The sequence below is a fragment of the Schistocerca gregaria genome, chromosome 2 (genome assembly GCF_023897955.1).
Source record: "Schistocerca gregaria isolate iqSchGreg1 chromosome 2, iqSchGreg1.2, whole genome shotgun sequence".
Classification (NCBI taxonomy): domain Eukaryota; kingdom Metazoa; phylum Arthropoda; class Insecta; order Orthoptera; family Acrididae; genus Schistocerca; species Schistocerca gregaria.
The window spans coordinates 1,035,843,624-1,035,865,606 of NC_064921.1; the positions used below are offsets into that span (position 1 = coordinate 1,035,843,624).

At 40.6% G+C, this 21,983-nt stretch overlaps 1 protein-coding gene across 2 annotated transcripts in view; it reads left to right on the forward strand.

Moving 5' to 3' along the window:
- Window positions 1-21,983, forward strand: part of LOC126335555 (uncharacterized) — a 71,413-nt gene that overhangs the window by 21,409 nt on the left and 28,021 nt on the right. For both annotated transcript variants that reach the window (XM_049998958.1, XM_049998959.1), the window contains exons 2-4: window positions 9,282-9,446; window positions 9,525-9,789; window positions 17,248-17,460. In XM_049998958.1, coding sequence (XP_049854915.1) covers window positions 9,282-9,446; window positions 9,525-9,789; window positions 17,248-17,460 — 643 coding nt within the window. The remainder of the gene's footprint in view (window positions 1-9,281; window positions 9,447-9,524; window positions 9,790-17,247; window positions 17,461-21,983) is intronic.

Below are 21,983 nucleotides of genomic sequence, written 5' to 3' on the forward strand. Positions count from 1 at the left end.
CTAAAAACCATTGAGAAACAGGCCCGCAAAATCGATGTTAACATTTTCCCATGCGTGGGTAGCAGGTGGCCATGAAGAGAATGCTGCCCTGGGAGATGCCTGTTGGCTCGCACACTGGGAACAGGCGGCCACCAAGTGCTCAATTTCTCTGTCAATATCGGACCAGTACACATGTCTGCAAGCCAAGGTTTTAGTATGGGAAACTCCCCAGTGCCCCCCATGTAATAACGTGAGGACCTCCCTTCGTAAACTTGCAGAAACAACCATGCGAGGAGCCGTATCATCGGTAGCCAGAAGGAGAACTCCTTCCAAGACCGAGAGGCAGTCTCGTAGAACAAAATAATTATGAAGAGGGTACGAGGCCCAGCCTGGAGGTCGGGATGACCACCCCTGCTGAATGAGGCGAACTACTTGCTGGAGAACTGGGTCAGCTGCCGTTTCCCTGGTGACTCTAGAACTAGTGATCGGGAAGCCATCAACCGCTTGGCGGGACGCCACATCCAAATGAAAACACATAATCCTTTCTGGATCGAACTTAGGATCCGGGCCCACTGGAAGACAGGAAAGAGCGTCGCCGTTTGTATGCTGTCTGGTAGGGCAAAACTGAATGTCATAATGGTACTTAGAGAGGAACAAGGCCCAGTACTGTAGTCTGTGGACCGCCCTATCAGGAATCTGAGAGGCGGGGCCAAATAACGATATTAACGGCTTATGGTCAGTGATTAACTGAAACTTAATGCCATACAAGAATGGGTGAAACTTGGTAACAGCGTAGACAATGGCCAAAGCCTCTTTTTCTACCTGGGAGTAATGGGCCTGCGGGGGACTAAGAGTTTTAGACGCAAACTCCAGTGGTTGCTCGGAACCATCCGCATTGCGATGGGACAGGATCGCCCCCACCCCATACTGCGAAGCATCTGTAGCTAGGGCCAACGACTTATTGGGGTCAAAAGTAGCCAAACAAGGTGCTGACGTGAGGAGGCCCTTCAACGAGGTGAAAGCACGCTTGCATGCAGGTGACCAATCAAAAGGAACACCCTTGCGCAGAAGGCAGTACAGGGGGCGGGCTATGGTGGAAGCCCTGGGAATGAACCGGTGGTAATAGGCGATCTTGCCTGAAAAAGCTTGTAACTCCTTCAGCGAAGCGGGCCGAGCAAGGTCGACGATACCTTGGACCAAATTTCCTAGTGGCTGGATGCCGAGAGATGGTGTAGCCCACATACTCAATGGACAGTTGGAAGAAGTTTGACTTACGCAGGTTGCAACGCAAGCCCACGGACCTGAATTTGAGAAAGAGGGTGCGAAGGTTGTACAAGTGTTCCTTCATGCTGCGGCCCGTGACAATTATTTCGTCCAGGTAATTAATACAATGAGGGATTGTCGACGTGATGTGCTCAAGATAACGCTGGAGTATCGCGGGGGCACTGGATATTCCGAAGGCCAACCGCTGGTATTGGTAAAGGCCAAATGGGGTGTTGACGACTGCCAGCCGTTTGGAGTCCTCATCAAGTGGTATCTGATGATAAGCCTCCGAAAGATCGATTTTCGAAAAATATTGGCTTCCCGCCACGGCGGAGAACAATTCATCAGCACGAGGCAAAGGATAGGTGTCCACCACCAATTGGGAATTAATGGTGGCCTTGAAATCGCCACAAAGACGTAATTTCCCCGAGGGTTGCCTGACAATAACGAGGGTTGAAGCCCACTCAAGAAGAAATGGGAAGAACGACCCCGAGGGCTGTCAGCTGGTCTAGCTCCTCTTTTACCTGAGGGCGGAGAGCCAAGGGGATCTGCCTCGCGCGAAGAAAACGCGGCTGAGCTGACGCCTTCAATATTAAGTGAGTTTCAAAGTCAAACACGCCCCAGGCCCTCCTCAAAGATAGCCGGAAAGTCAGCGATCAAAGATTCTAATGATTGATAGGGAACGTCTTCGGAGACCAACTGTATGGTGTCAGTGATAGAAAAACCGAAAGCTTGAAAGGCATCCAAGCCAAAAAGGTTAGCGGAGCTCGCATCACTGACAACAGTAAAAGTAATATGCCGAGTGACTGATTTGTAAGTCACGTCGGTAGTGAATTGACCCGGTAGGGGAATGAACTGTTTACCATAACCGCGTAGACGCCGGTAAACTGGCGCCAACGGGGGCGACCCAAGGTCGGAGTAAGTTTGTGCATTCAACAAAGAAACTGCCGCGCCCGTATCTACTTGCAGTTGTAATCGGCGCGACCGAACCGACACCTCGATAAAGAGTTTGTGTGCCGATGCGTCAGGAGCCTGACCCGATGAAACTTCCTGAATGTCAACGTCCATGTCCTATGTAACTGCTTCCTTCGATTCTTTTGTGGCCGAGCGGCAAACTTTAGCAATGTGCCCGTTTTTATGACATTTGCGACAAACGGCCCAACACTGGGGGCCCCCCGACCGATCGTGATGTATACAGCACGATGCACGGGACGGTAACAGGGGCCGGCGGCCGGAACTCTGTTTACGCGCCGTGCGGGAGCGGCCGTAACGGCCGGATTGTAGCGCTCGCACGTCATCCACCCCGGACGCGGCCGCGCCACCCTGAACCGCCGCGACGTCGCACCACGCTTCCAACTGTTGACCTGCGACGTGAGAGACTTCATACGATTGAGCAATGGACAGGACTTCCTCAAGGGAAGGGTCTTCTAACTGTAGGGCCCGTTGACGGACCTCCCTATCAGGGGCCGAACGCACAATGACGTCTCGCACCATAATATGGGCATACGACTTCGGCGACTCCTCCGTGACAAAATGACACTTGCGACTAAGACCGTGCAGGGTAGTGGCCCGCGCCCGGCAAGACAGATGGGGCTGCTTCTTGCATTGATAGAACTCGACCCTAGCCACCACAACATGCGTGCGGCGATAGAATGAAGACAGCAATGAACACAATGCGTCAAAAGACAAGGACAAGGGTTCCTACAACGGTGCTAGCTGCCGCAAAACTTGATACAGCGAGGGAAATATCCAAGACAAGAAAAGAGCACAACACACCTTCGCATCGGCAACATGAAACGGCTGGAAATGCTGCCGAAGGCGATGTTCGTATGCGTCCCAATCCTCCGTCGTCTCGTCATAGGGAGGAGAGAACTGCGCTGGAGCAGACTGCGTGGAGAGCAACTCTGGAAGCACTTGTTTCATGGTGGCCATGAGTTCAGTCTGCTGCTCAACCAAAACCCGCACTAAATCCTCCATGCTGTGGATAAGCTGCGAAACCGGAACAACGACGCAACATGCGAAAGAACGACCCTACTCGTCGCCAATTGTGTAGTAACACTGTTCATGTTTTACGTCACACTTCACTTAGCCTAGACCGGGACTGTGTCCTAGGCAGGCCCGATGTAAACTGAATGAGCACGGCCCATGCTGCTTGAGTTGTTGTTGTTGTTGTTGTTGTCCCGCCGGCAGAGGTCGCGACCGAATTCTCGCGTGTCCTCTGGTGGACGGGACACTACTTGCGGCAACTACCGTCCGTGACGCGCTGTGTCGATGTGCACCTCCCGCGATCTTTCTGATGGCTACTGCACCTTGCATCAGGAATTTTCACTATTACAGACTACTTTCCTGTGTTTCTATAGAGATAAGAAGAGTAACTTCTTCTGAAACACCTTCCTTGATTTCTTTCATTCGATAAAAATGCCCCACAATGGACATGCACTTGACCTCAACAAAATTCTTTTGTAGCAGCTCTATATAATGACAGGTGGTACTTGGCCTTTGTCAGAAATGTCTGTGATGGAGAAGGTCATGTTGAACTACTTTTTCTCCACCCACATGGACCAGCAGTGTCATTCTTTTGGCCTGAGAAGGAAGACTCTTGTTTTGTGTCTTTAGAAAACATTTTATGTGCTGCTGGTGTACCTAAATCAATACCATTAGGCAGAATGTATTACTTTAATAAAAAAAAATGTGAAGTTAACAGAATATAATTTGTCACAGTGGATGAAAAACAGAGATGCTCTTAAGAAGTTTCATTGACGGTTTCAAGAATCTTCACTGCTAAACATGTACATTTTAAATTAACATTAATGAAGATGTAAATAAAATAGAAAGAAACTTCCACATGGGAAAAATATATTAAAAACAAAGATTCCAAGACTTACCAAGCGGGAAAGCGCCGGCAGACAGGCACATGAACAAAACACACAAACACACACACAGAATTACGAGCTTTCGCAACTGGCAGTTGCTTCGTCAGGAAAGAGGGAAGGAGAGGGAAAAATGAAAGGATGTGGGTTTTAAGGGAGAGGTAAGGAGTCATTCCAATCCCGGGAGCGGAAAGACTTCCCTTAGGGGAAAAAAAGGACAGGTGTACACTCGCACACACACACACACACACACACACACACACACACATATCCATCCGCACATACACAGACACAAGCAGACATATTTTTGCCTTTAAATATGTCTGCTTGTGTCTGTGTATGTGCGGATGGATGTGTGTGTGTGTGTGTGTGTGTGTGTGTGTGTGTGTGTGTGTGTGCGAGTGTACACCTGTCCTTTTTTTCCCCTAAGGGAAGTCTTTCCGCTCCCGGGATTGGAATGACTCCTTACCCTCTCCCTTAAAACCCACATCCTTTCATTTTTCCCTCTCCTTCCCTCTTTCCTGACGAAGCAACTGCCAGTTGCGAAAGCTCGTAATTCTGTGTGTGTGTGTTTGTGTGTTTTGTTCATGTGCCTGTCTGCCGGCACTTTCCCGCTTGGTAAGTCTTGGAATCTTTGTTTTTAAATTAACATTAGTGTGGCTAGAATAATTGTTGTTTAAAGATGCTTATTTGACACCCTAAATAAAGTTAACCACTATAATGAAAGTGTTTCAGTTTATAACTTTTGTCTCTGTACTTTCATGATGCAGTATATTTATAGGTTATCAATTTACATAATGAATGTTCTTTTGAACAATGGTGTAACATATGTTAAATAAACATCCAATATCTATCAAAACTCAGGGTGCCCCTTTTTTCTTTTTCTTTTTTTCCTGTTTTGAAATCAAAGTTTCAGTAAAAATAAATCTTGTACCAGCTGTCAGAAAGTGTTTTACACAGTCTTCCCACCTTCTCTGTCCATCAGATGTGTTGAATACTGTGAATGTAAGATCATCATTGGTTTATTCACCCACTCTCTGTTTTAAAGTCATGCCTGGGTGGTTCAAGAAGCTGCTTAAAATAGGTGTTCTTAGTCATGAAATACTGTATTATATTATGTTCTGCTATTCAAAACATCTCACATATTCAACATTAAATAGTGTTTTTATCATTTACTCCCTAATTATACAAAAGTAGTGCTTAATCACATAATTTTAAATGCTTCATTCCCATTAATATTTTTTATAATTTTGACAGTGTACTAATTTGTTAAATTCGAAGATGAATTATGTCTTTCTGAAATAAATCAATATTTAGTTATTTATCTTCTACTTGTACAAGTAACCGTATAATGCATGGTGGAAGGTACTTAATGGCAGCCCTTATATTTCCCACCTTTCCTGGTCCATTCAGAAATGTATGTAGGAAAAACAACTGTTGGTAAGCCTCTGTATGAACTCTAATTTCTCTGTTTTTTTGGTCATGATCAGTTTGTGAGATATATGTGGAACCACATGCTGCCTGATCTTGGAACATACAGACTCAAAATTTCAACAGTCAACCTCTCGTTTACTGTAATGCATAATGCTTTTCTTGTTGCATTTGCCACTGGATTTTGTTGAGTATCTTTGTTGTAATACTCACATGCTTACTAAATTATGCTGTGGTGAAACATACCACTTTTTATGGATCACCCCTACATCATTTATTAGTCTAACATGATAAGGCTCCCATAGTGATGTTTCATAAACAAAAAAGATTCAACAAGTGGTGTGCAAGCTGCTGCTTTCATTGATGAATTATTTTCCATGAAGATTCTTTCACTGAATCTCAGCCTATCTTCGGGCTTTGCTTCATTTAATTTTATGTGGTCATTCCACTTGAGGTCACTGTGGACAATTATCCCTGGGTATTTTATAGTTGTTACTGATTCCGGCGATTTATCACCAATAACTTAACTGATCAGTAATACATCTTGCCATCAATTCATGCATGATAAATTACACTGTGTATGTTCCACGTCAACTGCTGATCCCTACGTTAGTCAGCTATCTGCAGGTCTGCCTGTGGATAATTTGTTTCTCTTGTACAGTAAATGTGCACACATTTATTATCAGAGGTGCAAGGATTATTAATATTAACTTCACTCAAAACTTCCGTGCTGGTAGGCCATAGTCGATGTATAAAACATTCTCATGTCATTTCATTTCCGACTGCGGGAGACATATTCCGAGGTAAAGCAGTGAACTGTAATCAGAACTTGAGGGAACGCCAAATATATAGGCAGTGTAGAGGGCACCACAGCCACCACGTGACATCAGTTAAGAGTTATGTCTGGTAATGGCAGTAATCTCAATTGAAAGTCATCGATCATCATTCTTACGGTGACAGTTAACATGCAGATTTAATCTAATCTAACACCTTCCTCTTTTCTGTTAAAATTATTATGGTGCTTATAAATCTCAATACCCTCTGTATACATGTGCACATGATAATGCGATGTTTTTAAGATGTGAGATTTATAAACACTGTAATAATTTTAACAGGAAAAAGGGAGGTGTTAAATTAGATACAATTTGGGTGCCAATTTTGCACCATAAGAATGATGATCGATTATTTTGTACTGAGAGTATTGGCATTACCAGAGATAATCTCTTAGCCAACATCATGTGATCAACTGTTGTGCCCTCTGCACTGTCTTTATATTCGGCGCTCGCTCGAGTTCTGGTTGCTGCTCACTGCTTTACTTCTGTAGATGTCTCCTGCAGCTGGAGATGAAATGTTAGAAGTAAATTTTATGCATCAACCACGGTCTGTCCGCCAGGAAGTTCCAAGTGAAGTCAGTACTAGTTGTGAAAGCCTAGAGTGTATGATATTATTCTTCGGTTTTTCTTTTAGAGTAAACACATTTTCAAGTATTACCTTATATTGAACATTGGAGTCCTAACACATAAAAACAATATATCCAGTGGACTTGTATGTACATCACCTTGCTTTAGAGAACTGTGAGTCGTCATGCCTTCCTTACATCTTGCAGAGCACCTAAGCATTCACTCTTCAAAAGGCTTCCTCAATACTGTTATCGCAATTCTTCATTGGTAATGCTGAGCCACATTGAGCTTTATTATTCCCGTAATAAGTTTTCTGGCATGGTAAAGAGGTGTCCATTTTAGTAGGGCTGGAGATTTTGCTGAATAGCACCCAGTCTAGCAACCTCGAAATTATTCATAAAAGAGCTATTGTATCTGAATAACAAATTATGCTTGAGTGATGTCCCGCTATAACCACATATAAACCATGATTCCCTGTTTTCAAACTAAGGTATTAAAATTGTTTGTGATGTACAAATAAGAATTTTCATCCACATACACTATGTGATCAAAAGTATCCGAACACCTGGCTGTAAATGACTTCCAAGTTTGTGGCGTCCTCCATAGGTAATGCTGAAATTCAGTATGGAGTCGGCCCACCGTAAGCCTTGATGACAGCTTCCACTCTCGCAGGCATATGTTCAGTCAGGTGCCAGAAGGCTTCTTGGGGAATGGCAGCCCAATCTTCACGAAGTGCCACACTGAGGAGAAGTATCGATGTTGGTCAGTGAGGCCTGACACAAAGTGGCATTCCGAAACATCCCAAAGGCATTCTTTAGGATTCAGGCCAGGACTCCGTGCAGGCCAGGACTCCGTGCAGGCCAGTCCGTTGCAGTACCTGCAGTGGATCCTGATGCAGTTTGGGATTCCTGTGTGATAGCCTGGATAGATGTCTGCCTACTACACATTACGACCCTCTTCAACTGTCGGCGGTCTGTGTCAGTCAACAGATGAGGTCAGCCAGTATGCTTTTGTGCTGTATGTGTCCCTTCACATTTCCACTTCCCTATCACATCAGAAACAATGGACCTATCGATATTTAGGAGTGTGGAAATCTCGCATACAGACATATGGCACAAGTGGCACCCAATCACCTAACCACGCTCAAAGTCCGTGAGTTCCGCAGAGTACCCCACTCCGCTCTCTCACAATGTCTAATGACTACTGAGGTCGCTGATATGGAGTACCTGTCAGTAGGTGGCAGCACGATGCACCTTATATAAAGCCGTATGTTTATGGGGGTGTCCGGATACTTTTGATCACATAGTGTACCTTTCAAAAAATTGGTCCAAACACACATCATGGTGACTTCCTGGCCCATATCATAACATGTGGCAGTTCCTTTCCAGCTCGTCTCATAACGGGGATTTTCTTAGACCATAAAACCATATTCCTCCTGTATGAAATGTGATACATGGCATATTCATCAGAAAGTAACACTCTTGAGCGAGACAGAGCATTTGGAAATTGTGCCAACAAAGCAAAGGAGACTACAATTTACCGTTCCGTATTGTCATAGCTTAGTTCATTTACATACTTTAATTTTTAAATCTTTTTGTAATGTTATTATTCATGGTTAGCAAGGGTACTGAAGTTCAATTGCTCTTTTATGAATGAATTTCATTGGAAGCTGCTAAATTGAATGATTGATGGTGGTAAATGTATTCTCTCATGCTTTTTGTTAGCTTCAAAGCAGCTATACCAATTAAATAACTGTTTATTTCCCCAATTGTACATAGTTACAAGAGATACTTTGACTTCTTGAACACTCCTGTGTGCATGTTAAGTTGGTAGAATTTTATATTTGCTAAATAATTACTTACCTTTTGCTATTCGCTCCACTTTTTTAATTAATTGAATTATCTTTTTCTGTAATCTTAATTATCTCAAATTTGATACACTGTTTCCACAAATAATTACTTCACATTTCAGATATGAATAAGCATATGCAAGCTATATACTATCGAGTTTACTGTGTAAGATATAAACCGCTTTGTGTTTTTATTATGCAACATGTGCTCAGTTGCTGATAATGTACACCCTCTGTGTATACCTGTTGGTAAATTTGTTTTTGAGTGAAAAAGTTCTGTACATGAGTGGTCACATTACATGTGCTATGGAAACATTTATTATCCTTTCAGTTCATTGGTTTCCACTACCTTTTATGGCCCTGTGTGGGAGTTAAAATGGGCAAGAATGAAGACGATCCTTGTAATGTTGACAATACTCACTTTCTAGTTTTATGCAGTTATACGTCATTTGCTAGTTATCGTGAAACCTTGCAATCTTTTATCTATAGGTTGTTCAAAAATGCATCCATTACTGGAGAGCCTCGCATTCTTGTTGGGATGCTGGATGTCATACTAAATAAAGATGTACGTAACTTGAATCTATCTGATCCAAAAATACGGCTAAGCAGAAAGTTATGGCCAATTATTCTGAAGAAATGTACAGGTTTGGAAAGGTAATTATTTTATAAATGTGTTAAATCTTCCACGATTTTTATTAAGAGAGAATTACAGATCTCCCCATCTTTTTGCAGGTTTGAATTAGGGGCAAACATGCTCACAACAAAAAAATTGCCATCTTTTCAGTCATTTGTCAGCTCACTTGCGAAATCATGTCCATATCTGACAGAACTGATCCTGAAGGAGGCTGTTATAGGGTCAGGGGCATTGTCCACTATTGGATATAGGTGTCAGAACCTACGTGTGCTTGATATTTCAGGCTCAAAAGTCACATGCATTGATATGCTGCACCTGTGCCTGCCATTATCGCACTATACACAACCTCTGGACAGCCTTCTGGTGAGCTTTTTATTGTTACTGTATAATGTATGCGCACGGCAACAATTACCTTGCTGATTCCCCACCACCAGTCTCCTGTCCCCCTCTCCCTCCCTCTCTCCCTCCCTCTCTCCCTCTCCCTCCCCCTCTCCCTCCCCCTCCCAATCTCCCCCTTCCCCTCCCTCCCCCTCCCCCCTCTCCCCCTCTCTCCCCTCTCCCCCTCCCCCTACCCTCCCCCTAGACCCCCTCTTCACCTCCAGCTCTCCTCCCACCTCTCTCTCTCCCCACCTTTCTCTCTCTCCCCATACCTCACCTCTCACCCTACTCATCGTATTATTTTCAAATTCCTTCTGCATGTAGCTGAGATTCAGAAAATTGTAAGTATTATTTTATTTGTGTAATAAATCCCAGAACATTGTGTTTTTTCCATGTCACATTGAATATAAATGTTTGCTGTATGAAGGAAGATGCATGAAGTGAAAATGTCTTCACAACAGATGGGTTCAGCTCATCCTCGTGCCTGAGTGATCTTCCCAAATTCTCCTTCTTTTCTCCCTGAGGAAGAAACTAATAGTTCTGAAAGATAAGATAGTTTTTTGTACATTTTTATGCGTGTATCAGCAGTACTGGAACCTCACCTCCTACAGGTCAATACTGTTTCCTTGTAATTTTGCAGATTCCTCAAATGATTTTCCGTTTTAATACAGTTATTGTAAGCACTAATTGTATGAAACTTTTTAGGATTTTGGTCACTTGTATGCTCCTTTTTGAATTTGTACATAAAGAACCTAAAAATTTTCATTTTCTTTGCTTAAGTGAAAATGCAGCCACTGATAGACAGGGACTCCGTTGATCCAGTTTTAGCATCAAATTTGAGAGCTTAGAAATGTTGAATGTATAGCTAGTTCAGCTCAAGCTAGTGATAAGTTTGAACATGAAAAGATACCGTAAATTTGTTGCTATGAAACACATTGCTGCCTGCTCAATTCTCATTAGCTATTTAAAACCAACTGTTAACACATCTTCTTGCCATCCCTTGGCAACTCGCATAGACTACTCCCAACTTTTACTGCAGCCAGAACTATGTGCTTAACTATGAAGATTCTGGGAGGTGCATCGAGTTATGAGCTCCCACTTTGCCTGCTTATAGTGTGGTTAGGTACCCATCACAGCCTAAAATTGTAGGTGCCAAAGTGGCCTCGTTTTTGAAATATTGCCTGTTAAAGTTTGGGCAGCTCTTTATGTACAGAAAAGTTTCACTCTCGTGGCAAGTGAGTGAGTAGCTGAGTGGCAAGCGAGCGAGACTCGCGTCCAGGCGTCCTTGGTTCGAGACCCCTCTGTGCTACTTTTGTTTTCGTGGCGCTACATCCAGCGCAAAAAGAAGTATTCCATAACGTCAATGCAGTGGCATTTCCTCTGAACTTGAGAAAATACAGATGTGATTGTGACGAAAATGAATGTGCATTTGTACAATGTTTGTGATGTTGAAAGTACAAATGTTCTGATTGTTTTTATAACAAGTATCTCCCATCAGAATGTACTCGTCAAAATATAAGAAACACCAATTAACTTTCCATTAAATGAAATATATTTTTAATTCCTGATTCATTGTTTTTTTTTTTTTAATATCCCCTTCCTCAACGGAACAAAATTTAAAATACAACGAAAACAAATAGAACAATAATAAAATATTTTAAGAAATTACATTATGATTAATTTCCTATTAAAATACAAAAAACACAAAAGATTGAAACAAATTATTACATTCAATTTGTAATTTTGATTTATAGAGGCTTGTAATTCTTTTTAATCAATTCATTGTGGAATGTTCATGATTAATTAAAATTAAAACAGGCATTTGAAATAAATAAATAAAAAAAGGAAATAAAAGTAGCATAGACAGGTCTCAAACCATGGTCACCTTGACAGGAGTCTCACTTGCTTGCCACTCGGCTACTCGCTCACTTGCCACGAGAGTGAGACTTTTCTTTATATAAAGAGTTGCTCAAACTTAAACAGGCAATATTTAATAATCTTGGCTGCATTAGCACTATAAGTAGGTGAAGTGGGAGTTCATAACTCGATGCACCTCCCAGAAGGTCCCCTCATTAGAGTGACGAGGAGTTCATTTCATGTGGCATGTCCATCGGGGTCCAAGGGATAATTAGGTTGCCACTAATGCCTTCATCTTGGCCTTCCTGGGTGACACATTACTCAAGAAGGTCAAGGTGATGGTCTACTGCTGTGACGTCAAGCCATATATCCCTCCCCCAACGCAGTACTTTAAATGCTGGAAGTTCGGCCATATGTCTTCTCACTGTACTTCCAGCATCACATGTCGAGATTTTGGATGTCTATCCCATCCCAATACTCCATGTGCCCCATCTCCCATCTGTGTCAACTTTGGAGAGCATCATTCCCCTTGCTCACCAGACTGCAGGATTTTACAGCAAGAAAGGAAACTCGAGGAATACAAGACCTTGGACTGACTGACCTACACTGAGCCCAAGAGGAAATTTGAGAGCCTGCATCCTGTGGCTATAACCTCCTCTTATGCTGCCACTACGAGAACAGTTGTAGCCCGTCAGTACTGCGAGTCCAGTCAGATCTCTGAGCCATAAGACTACACCTGCCCCCTTGATGGTGGAAGGCAGTTCCCTCCTTGTTGCTCCTGCACCACCCATCTCAGGAACACTGTCCCCCCAACCATCAGGGACACCAGACCCCACTTCTGAGCTGGAGAAGCGTAAGTCTTCTTCGGCTTCTCTCACTATGACGGGGTCCCCTGCGTCACTCCCTTCCCGGGTTTCTGCTAGTGTGAAAGACGACTCCTGCCAGTGGCTGAAGTGCCCAAAAGCAGCTGGTCACAGGGCTTCACAATCATCCTGACTCCCGGAGACTGAATCAGTGAAGCCCTCACAGCCAGAGGAACCCAAGGATCAGCAAGACCAAAATTTGTGCAGTCATGCACAGTGAACAATACAAATGGTGTTATGTGTAACTCAGGCATAGCTGTTGTATTGTGATTCATCTGCCATTTTTAGCTGACCTCATTTATGTTATGAATGTACAGCACCATTTACTGGTAAAAATTCCCCCCCCCCCCCCCCCTCCCCAGATGATTCCCCAGCTTCAGTCATGCTGTTCAAATTTGACATCATTCTGAGCAGTGGTTTTCTCTCCACAGCATTTTGAAAATACAATTTTAATTATGGACACACTATATTTAAATAAATCAGTTTTCCAGAAACAGTACTGTACAGGTCTCGCCATTCACGATAGAGTATTCCATTGTTTTCACGGCCTCAGCTGCGGTGTTGTTGAATTCGCATCTCTGCGTCACAAAAGCATGAGTGAAATCACCATGCACACTTCAAAGCACTCTGCTGATGGCTGTAGGATCACTCCAACACTCTCCCTGTTCCCACCAGTAATCTCCACCCATACATTAATCAAACGTTCTTCTTTTTCTTGAGCATAGCTTGTTCTCCTTTTGGCACAGCACGAACACCATATTTGTTCTGAATATGTATTTAATTAGATAGTTTGTGCATTTTGACACCATAAGGCAACAGCTTCAGAATATTGTTTATCTGCTTTGCTGTAGTCTCCAGCAGAAATAATCAACACTGTTGTATTGCGACTAACATTACTCTCTGAATTCAAACTGATAGTTCCCAAATTTGTCTAATTATCATTATAGAAACTGTTTCACTATGAGCAATTTGTATATTAACAGATGTTACAATTTTCAAGATTAGATCACTTATAGTTTCTCTCCTTTCATAAAATATTTAATAATCTGTTTTTACTTTGTCACAGCACAGAAAGACCAAAGATCTTATTAGCTTTGTCTTTTATGCATTAGTCAGTATTTCAGTCACTTTTTTTGTCAAAATACACATTTTTATTCAAACTTTCAGGATAACATAATTGGAGATAAAAGTTCAGAATGCTACTTACTTTCAGAAAATTCGAACACTTTAAATATCTTCCATCCCATAACAACTTCTCACTGGTTTATTTTGTCACAGAATACATCGCAGTGTACAACTTTACCACAAAGAAACTTTAAGTCAGAAGACTAGGGGCAAGTGTGGCCAAACATGAATAGAACATAATGGCACTTTTTTTTTCTTTTCTTTTGTACCATTAAAATAATAATTGGTGCAGTGGCTCCTTACAAAATGACAGTATCCTCTCATAGTCGCTTGCTGTCAACTGATATTCACACACCGACTGACATGTCAGTGGCCCGCTCACTGCAAAGTGTGTGTGGCTGTGTTCTCCGGTCCCTGCTCATTCAACATGTAACACTTAATTATTTTCACAAAATCATAATGTGAAAAAATTCTTTAATTGCTTTTTTTAAATAAATATCCTTACATTGCCCAGGCGGCAGAGGCAGCAATGTGCATGAAAATTCCATCGCACCTCAACTTCCATACAGTTACTGTTTAACATATGCTGCATAAAAAGGAGAATTCATTTTCATACATTGTATTCTCCGGCATCACAAGAGTCATCATACGGTAGTCCACGGAGTATGCATGTAGATGTAGATGTGTGATGTGGCTCATAATGACAGTATACATGTAATTTACTAACACAGCAAAATCTCATCTGTATGAGATACTCCCATTTGTGGAAAGCCAAAACTCATATCATAAGCAAGATCTTAAAGTTCACACCTGGCACATACAATTCTTATACTGATTTCATTAGTTCAGAGCTTCCACAAATGTGGGTGCTTGAAGTAACAAAAACTCCAAAATAGAACTAGTGAGCGGCAGTGTTTTCTTAGATTTTAGGGAAAAGACTGCATCCCTGTCTTACATATTTTTTGTGTGTGAGCAATTCATTCTTGGTCTTCCAATCTTATTGTTTCCTCCTGATTCTTGTACATACAGGATGTTCCAGAAATGTTGTGACAAACTATGAGGGGATGTAGAGGCGATTGATGAGGAACATATTGAGAATAGAGCTCTATGTCTAAAATCAACATCCAATGATGCTGCAGAGTATCAGAGTTATAGGTGCCACCACCTGCCATTAGGCCACCCCTTCAGCAGCAAATGTGACTTCATACACAGTTGACCATGGGTGAAATGCCTTACAATGTTGTCTGTTATTCAGTGATTGTGACTGATTGCCACAATCACTAGTGGAGAAGATGGAGCTAGCTGCTGTGTAGAATGGCCTTGTCTCCTATGAATGTGATGCTCTGTTATCTTCGTGATAATGGTTTCATACATGTTTCCATTCGCAGCTTATTTTTCTCCTGAAGTCCTCTAAAAAATTCTAGTGTTTTTCAGTATACAGGAGGAAAATAAACTACAGATGCAAACCCATGTGCAAACTGTCATCCACTTAGGTAACAGAGCATCACTGTCATAGGAGACGAGGCCTGTCTACACAGCAGCTATCTTCATCTACTTCACTGGTGATCATGGCAGTCGGCCACAAACACCGAATAACAAGCAATGCTGTGAAACATTCCACCTATGGTCCATCAGCTTACAAAGTCATGTTTATTGCCAGCACCTATAACTATAGCATCATTCAATGGTGTTTCTAGACACAGGTGTCTATCTTCAATTTTTCCTCAAGGCACAGTCTACAACCTCTCAAAGTTTGTCATAACATTTCTGCAACATCCTGTACTGTATGTATCCTATCTTTCCCTGTAGCTTACTCATATTTTTCTCAGAATTCCTAACATCTTGTATTTTTAAAATATAAAACCGTCCTTTTGTCCAATGTAGTGCAGTAACTCAATATGGTATGGACTCAGCAAAAAATCCCGTGCAGAAATATTGAGCAATGGTGCCTCTGTAGCCGCACATAATTGAAAATGTGTTGCTGGTGCAGGATTTTGTGCACAAAGTGTCCTCTGAATTATGTCCCATAAATTTTCAATGGGATTCTTGTCAGGCAATCCGGGTGGACAAATCATTCACTTCATTGTCCTGAACAGTCTTCAAATCAGTCACAAACTGTAACCCAGTGACATGTTTAGGAACATGGCACTTTGTCATCCATAACAATTCCACCATTTTTTGGGAACATAAAGTCCATAAATGGCTGCAAATGGTCTCCAAGTAACTGAACATAACCAGGACTCAGTTTATTCCATGTAAACCAGCCCATAGCATTATGGAGGAGCCACCACCAGCTTACACAGAGCCTTGTTGACAGCTTGGGTTCATGGAATTTGTGCCACACTCAAACCCTACCATCAGAGCGTCCAAACTGAAATTGGAATTCATCTGACCAGGCCACGGTTTTCCAGTCGTCTAGGGTCCAACTGATGGTCATGGGCCCAGGAAAGGTGCTGCAGGCAATGTTGTGTTGTTCGCAAAGGCACTCGCATCAGTAGTCTGTTGCCATAGCCCGTTAATGCCAAATTTTGCTACACTGTCCCAATGCATACATTCGTCATACGTTCTAAATTGATTTCTACAGTTATTTCATGTAGTGTTTCTTGTCTATCAGCAGTGACAACTCTACGCAAATGCTGCTGCTTTTAGTCGTTACATGAAGGTCGTTGGCCCCTGCATTGTTCGTTGTGAGAGATAATGTCTGAAATTTAGTATTCTTGGCATGTCCTTGACACTGGATCTCAGAATATTGAATTCCCCAATGGTTTATGAAATGGAATTTCCCATACATCTAGCTTCAGCTGCCTTTCTGCATTCAGAGTCTGTTAATTCCCATCGTGTGGCCAAAGTCACGTCAGAAACCTTTTCCAATAAATCACCTGTGACAACTCCGTCAATGTGATTCTGTTTTACACGTTGTGTATATGATACTGCCGCCATCTGTACATGTACACCTCGCTATCCGATGATTTTCTTCACTTCAGTGTATACTGACTGACAGGAGGCCCATGATTTAAATGAATACATGTCTCTGATTTTAGCTATTAACAGATTCAGTGTGATGTATAATTTAAAGTTTTATGTATTGGCCATAATTCTCTTTAAAACTGTAAAAAGTAAATATAAACCAATTTTTTAAGAGGTTGAAGTTAACTCATCCAGTAAAAGTTATGTACAGAAGTAATGAGGAGCAAAAGAAATAAGATTTGTACAATCACTGGCTAGATGTTCATCAAAAGTTATTCAGTTTTAATTAGCTTTAAAAATAATCATCTGTAGTTCTTCTTATTTATGTACTTGCTACAAAAAAATTGAGAGGAATTCCTCCTACTGCAAGCCACTGTTTTGTACTTTCCATTTCATCCAGATGTTTCAGCATTTTTTTCCCCTAGCTTCCATAGGTTTATGTGTTTATTTTCTTTCTGCAAAATTGTTGGTACATGTTAACCTCTTGTGTGGGTTATGTGAACTATTGGTACAAAATATGTACATTTGTAAAACAATTGATTATTGGCTAGTATTTTACTAAAGTTTGCATACAGAACAGTTTTTTAATGAATGGACTAGTTATATTTAACTGGAAATAATGTTTTTTTAGGAGAAAACAGAATTTGCTAACAAGCATGCACTCTGCAAGACAATGGAGATTCTTTGTCTTGGCAATACACAAGTAAAAGTAAAAGGTGCAGCTTTTGTTCTACGAGTTCTGCCTTATCTTACGTCACTGGGGAATTTCGTGTTCACAGCAGCTGGTTTGAAAAGGATATACGGGATAAAGACCCGACCAAAAGTTGGATCATTCCTGAAACAGGTCAGTGGTTTTACGTCACCTTTTTTACATTAATTTCTTATACAAATTAAATATGAGGTAACAATAGTGACAACCATAAAAGAAAGCAACTGAAATCTCTTGAATGTAATGCTTTATAGACGTTACATATACTCCGAAGACAGAATGGTTTGAAGAGGTATCTGTGAAAGTCACAGAGTGCCAAATATGCTGAATGATCCAATACTTCATACTTTGGTTGCTTCCTTTTTGACGTATATCGCTGTCATCCAAAGTTCTTGAAATGACTACGTTTCTGCCATTGACTGATGGAAAAGTTTTCATTTCAAAAGTTTGATAAACACCTCAGTTTTCCAGTTAACAAAACACCTTTGTGAGCTGATGTTCTCTCTCTCTCTCTCTCTCTCTCTCTCTCTCTCTCTCTCTCTCTTTCGTTCTGCTGTCAAGTAATATTTTTTCATCCAGTTAGTCAGGGAGATTACACAGTGCACAACCTCCAGATTCCGTCCACTGATTAGATCACTGATTTTTTTATTATGCTTTGGTCATTGTAAGGAGAAGAACAGCATGTTTTGAATTCAGGCACCTATTTGTTAATTGCTGAAAATGAAGAACCAGTCACTTATAAGTCATCAATAGCTGTGAGCTAATTTATAAACCAACCAAGACAAACTATCTTACGATGGTACAGTAATCCAGTGTATCTATTTGAACACATAACATGGCTACTTTTATATGACAGATCAAGTTGGTACTTGATTTAAATTATTTCCCGATATATACCATTTTATTGCTGTCATTGTGACCACTGTACAAGGCCAAGAAATTGGTCTTGTTTCTCTTTGTTTACAAGATGTCACTTATCACTTGAGTTAAGCAGTTAAATATGAGAGCACTGTACATGATATGTTACCTTTGAACACTTTAAAGAAATTAGTGTAGAAGTAAATGCAATAAGAACATTTATGTGCAACTTTCTCAATAAATAATATATTAGATGCAGTAAAAGAGTGCCTTCTTACAAAGTAGATGTTATTAACTCATCTCTTTGCCATCCTTTTCTTTACCAATATTTCAATTTATATAGTATAGTCATTTTAGTTTTCTTGTGAATTGACAATACCATAGTTATTAGGAACTATGAATACTACTGTCAGCTGATTGTAGTTAAATGGACGTCCTATATCTCTTCACATAAAACTAAGGGCTTGAAGTTATTATTACAGTCATTAGTCTAACTTCATTTTCCTGTACAGTACATACCTCTTGCATGTGGGATTGAAGTCATGTTTTATTCCATTTGTCTGTGATTGAATGTAGGTCAAGATGGCGGAAACGTTGTATGTACAAGGGAGTAGTGGTCTTGCGAAAAACGAAAATAATGTGGGTAAAAATATAGTGTGTAGGGATGAAATTATGAAGCTAAATGAGCGTATTTCTAGTCTTCAGCAAATCATCAGTGTATTGAATAGTGAGATATCTAAACTTTGAAAAGAAATAAGTGAGCCATTAGTCAAACAAAAATTTCGAAAAGAAATAAGTTAGCCATAGTCAAACAGAAGTCCATTTCTCTTCCGCAAACAAACTCTAATGAGTGGATGAAAACACATAAAAACAGAGATGTAAATAAGAAAACATCTCCAGGGAGTGAAAACACCAAAGAGTTGTCAGTTAAAAACAAATTTCATGTTCTTTCCGTGAGTGAAGAGGCGGGTTTAGGCCTAACATCGGCAAGGTAACATGAACTTTGGAACAAACCTTATCAACAGAATGGTGATTCAGGCTCAAAGTTCATGACGGTGAGAAATTGAGCATGCCATCTTTTCCACGAAGTAATGGGACGAATGAGAAGGACAATATCAATAAAAACGTACATGAGTGCAAATACGAAAGTAGTGTGTTATTTTTAAGGGACATTCATGGCAAAAACAAGATGAGACTTTTCAGAGAAAACAAAAAATACAACACAACAGGTACTATGAAGTCAGGAGCAACAATGAAAAACATTATTGGTGTCAACTTACATGATAAAATACTGGGAAAAAATGAGTACGACGTGTGTATAGCGGGTGCAAATGATATTGCAAAAAATGAAGCAAATAACTGCCTAATGGAACTGAAAAAGTTCCTGAAATGCAATAAATAATGAAATACAATAGTTGCAGCTCTACCACACAGATGTGATCGAATCTATCGCTCATGTGTCAACAAAGAAATTTGAAAAACTAACATTAAAATAAAACAAATGTATTCTTTGTTTGGAAAATGTGGTGTTGTTGATATAGGCGAATTGGACAGGTGTCAGCATACCAAACACAGTATGCATCTAAATTACAAAAGAAAAAACTTTGTGTGTAAAATGATAAATGAAATCATTGCGAACAGGGAGAGAGCGAACAGCAAAATTCCATGTACCGGTATGGGTCCAGTGTCAGCAGCAGAAGCAGCAGCATCATCAAAAGCAGCAGGATCTTCAGTGGCAGAACCAACAGCTGAAACATTAACACATGTAGCAGAAACTGTTGCCTATATTACACGTAACAGAAAGCAAACTCGGCGGTTTTTTATGGTGAGTAACACGAGAGAAATTGATTCGTTGCATGAAACATCTCTCTCGTGTGTTCAATATGAGTCTTCCACACCTCAAGCAATACTATTAACTAGTGTACTGGAAAAAGCAACTCTTACATCATGCAAATGCAGGGGTGAGCAAAAATCAAACTTTGTCTTTATTCCACCAAAATATATATTCAAAACAAAGATTCCAAGACTTACCAAGCGGGAAAGTGCCGGCAGACAGGCACATGAACAAAACACACAAACACACACACACAGAATTACGAGCTTTCGCAACTGGCAGTTGCTTCCTTCCTTCCTGACGAAGCAACTGCCAGTTGCGAAAGCTCGTAATTCTGTGTGTGTGTGTTTGTGTGTTTTGTTCATGTGCCTGTCTGCCGGCGCTTTCCCGCTTGGTAAGTCTTGGAATCTTTGTTTTTAATATATTTTTCCCATGTGGAAGTTTCTTTCTGTTTTATTTACATCGTCAAAATATATATTCAAGTATAAAATAGACCAGTTGCTAATAAATTTAAAAATGAGTGTGAAATCAAGGCTGATATACTGTTTTTCTCAGAACATCATGGTAGAAGTGGAATCCACATGCTACAAATTGAGAACTCTAGTTTAGCTGCACATTACTGTATATCTATTATGAGAAAAGGTGGAGTTGCAATATGTGAGAAGTTGTGATCAGCAATTTGAGGAGTGTGGCATTGAGTTAACAGCAGACAGTGCAACAGTCATTGTACTGGCTATTTACAGAGCACCTGCTGGAAATCTGAATGTATTTATGAGACAAGTAGAATCACTTCTGTCCCATCTATGTAGGAAACTGAATCAACCATTGTTACAGGTGACTTCAATGTGTGGACTTCTTAACAGAAAATAGAAACAAAATGGACTTTGAACACATGATGTATTCTTACAACTTAGTACCAGTGGTGGACACTCCAGCTACAGTAACAACCGGTTCTAGCACTTTAATAGATAATGTATTTGTAGATAAAGATATTTACAATAATTTAACTGTGAAAAATGTTATAAATGGCCCCTCTGATCATGAAGTGCAATTCCTCATTCTAAACCAAATAAATGTACAAAGGAAAGATTGGACTGGTCTCCTGTGTATGTTGCAATTGATGTTAACTCAAAATTTAATATATTTATAAATGAAGTTTCAAGTCTTTTTGAAGAAACCTTTCCAAAAATGTCAGTGAGAGAAAACTTGTTGAAATCTGGAAACAAGCATTGATTTACTAAAGGCATCGAAATTTCTTGTAAAACAAGAAGAGAACTGTAAGCAGCAGCTAAGAGATCAAATTATCCCAGTAGGAGCTAAAGTTCTGAATAAGACCATACTGGCAGCAAAGAACATGTGCTTGGAGACAGAAATTGATTGCTCTAACAATAAAGTAAAAACTATTTGAAGCTTCGTAAAGAAGGAAACAAGGAAAAATACAGTTAGTAGTGAAAATATTCAAATAAAAATTGAGGGTCATCTTGTTAGCAACCCAAAAATAGTTGCAGACACATTAAACAAATATTTTTTAACAGTAACAGAAAAAAATAGGTTTACAAGGCTCCAAAGTACCTAGCTCAGTACAGCACATGAAGGCAACAACAGTCATTGCTCAAGAAATTGAAAGAGTTATTAAATCTCTGAAAAGTAAAACCTCTACTGGGATTGACAATATTTCTAACAAATTATTAAAGTACTGCTGCAGCCATGTAGGTAAAGTCCTTTGCCACATTTTTGATGCATCACTTCAGCAAGGGATAGTTCCTGAGAGGCTTGAGTATACAGTTGTAAAACTGCTGTATAAGAAGGGAGATAAGACGGAAGCTGCTAACTATTGGCCAATATCACTACTGACAAGTTTTTCAAAGGTTTTAGAGAAACTAATGCATGCCAGAATAATTAAGGATCGCAGGGATCAAAATATCCTCAGTGAAAGTCAGTTTTGATTTCAAAAGAGTTTGTCAAC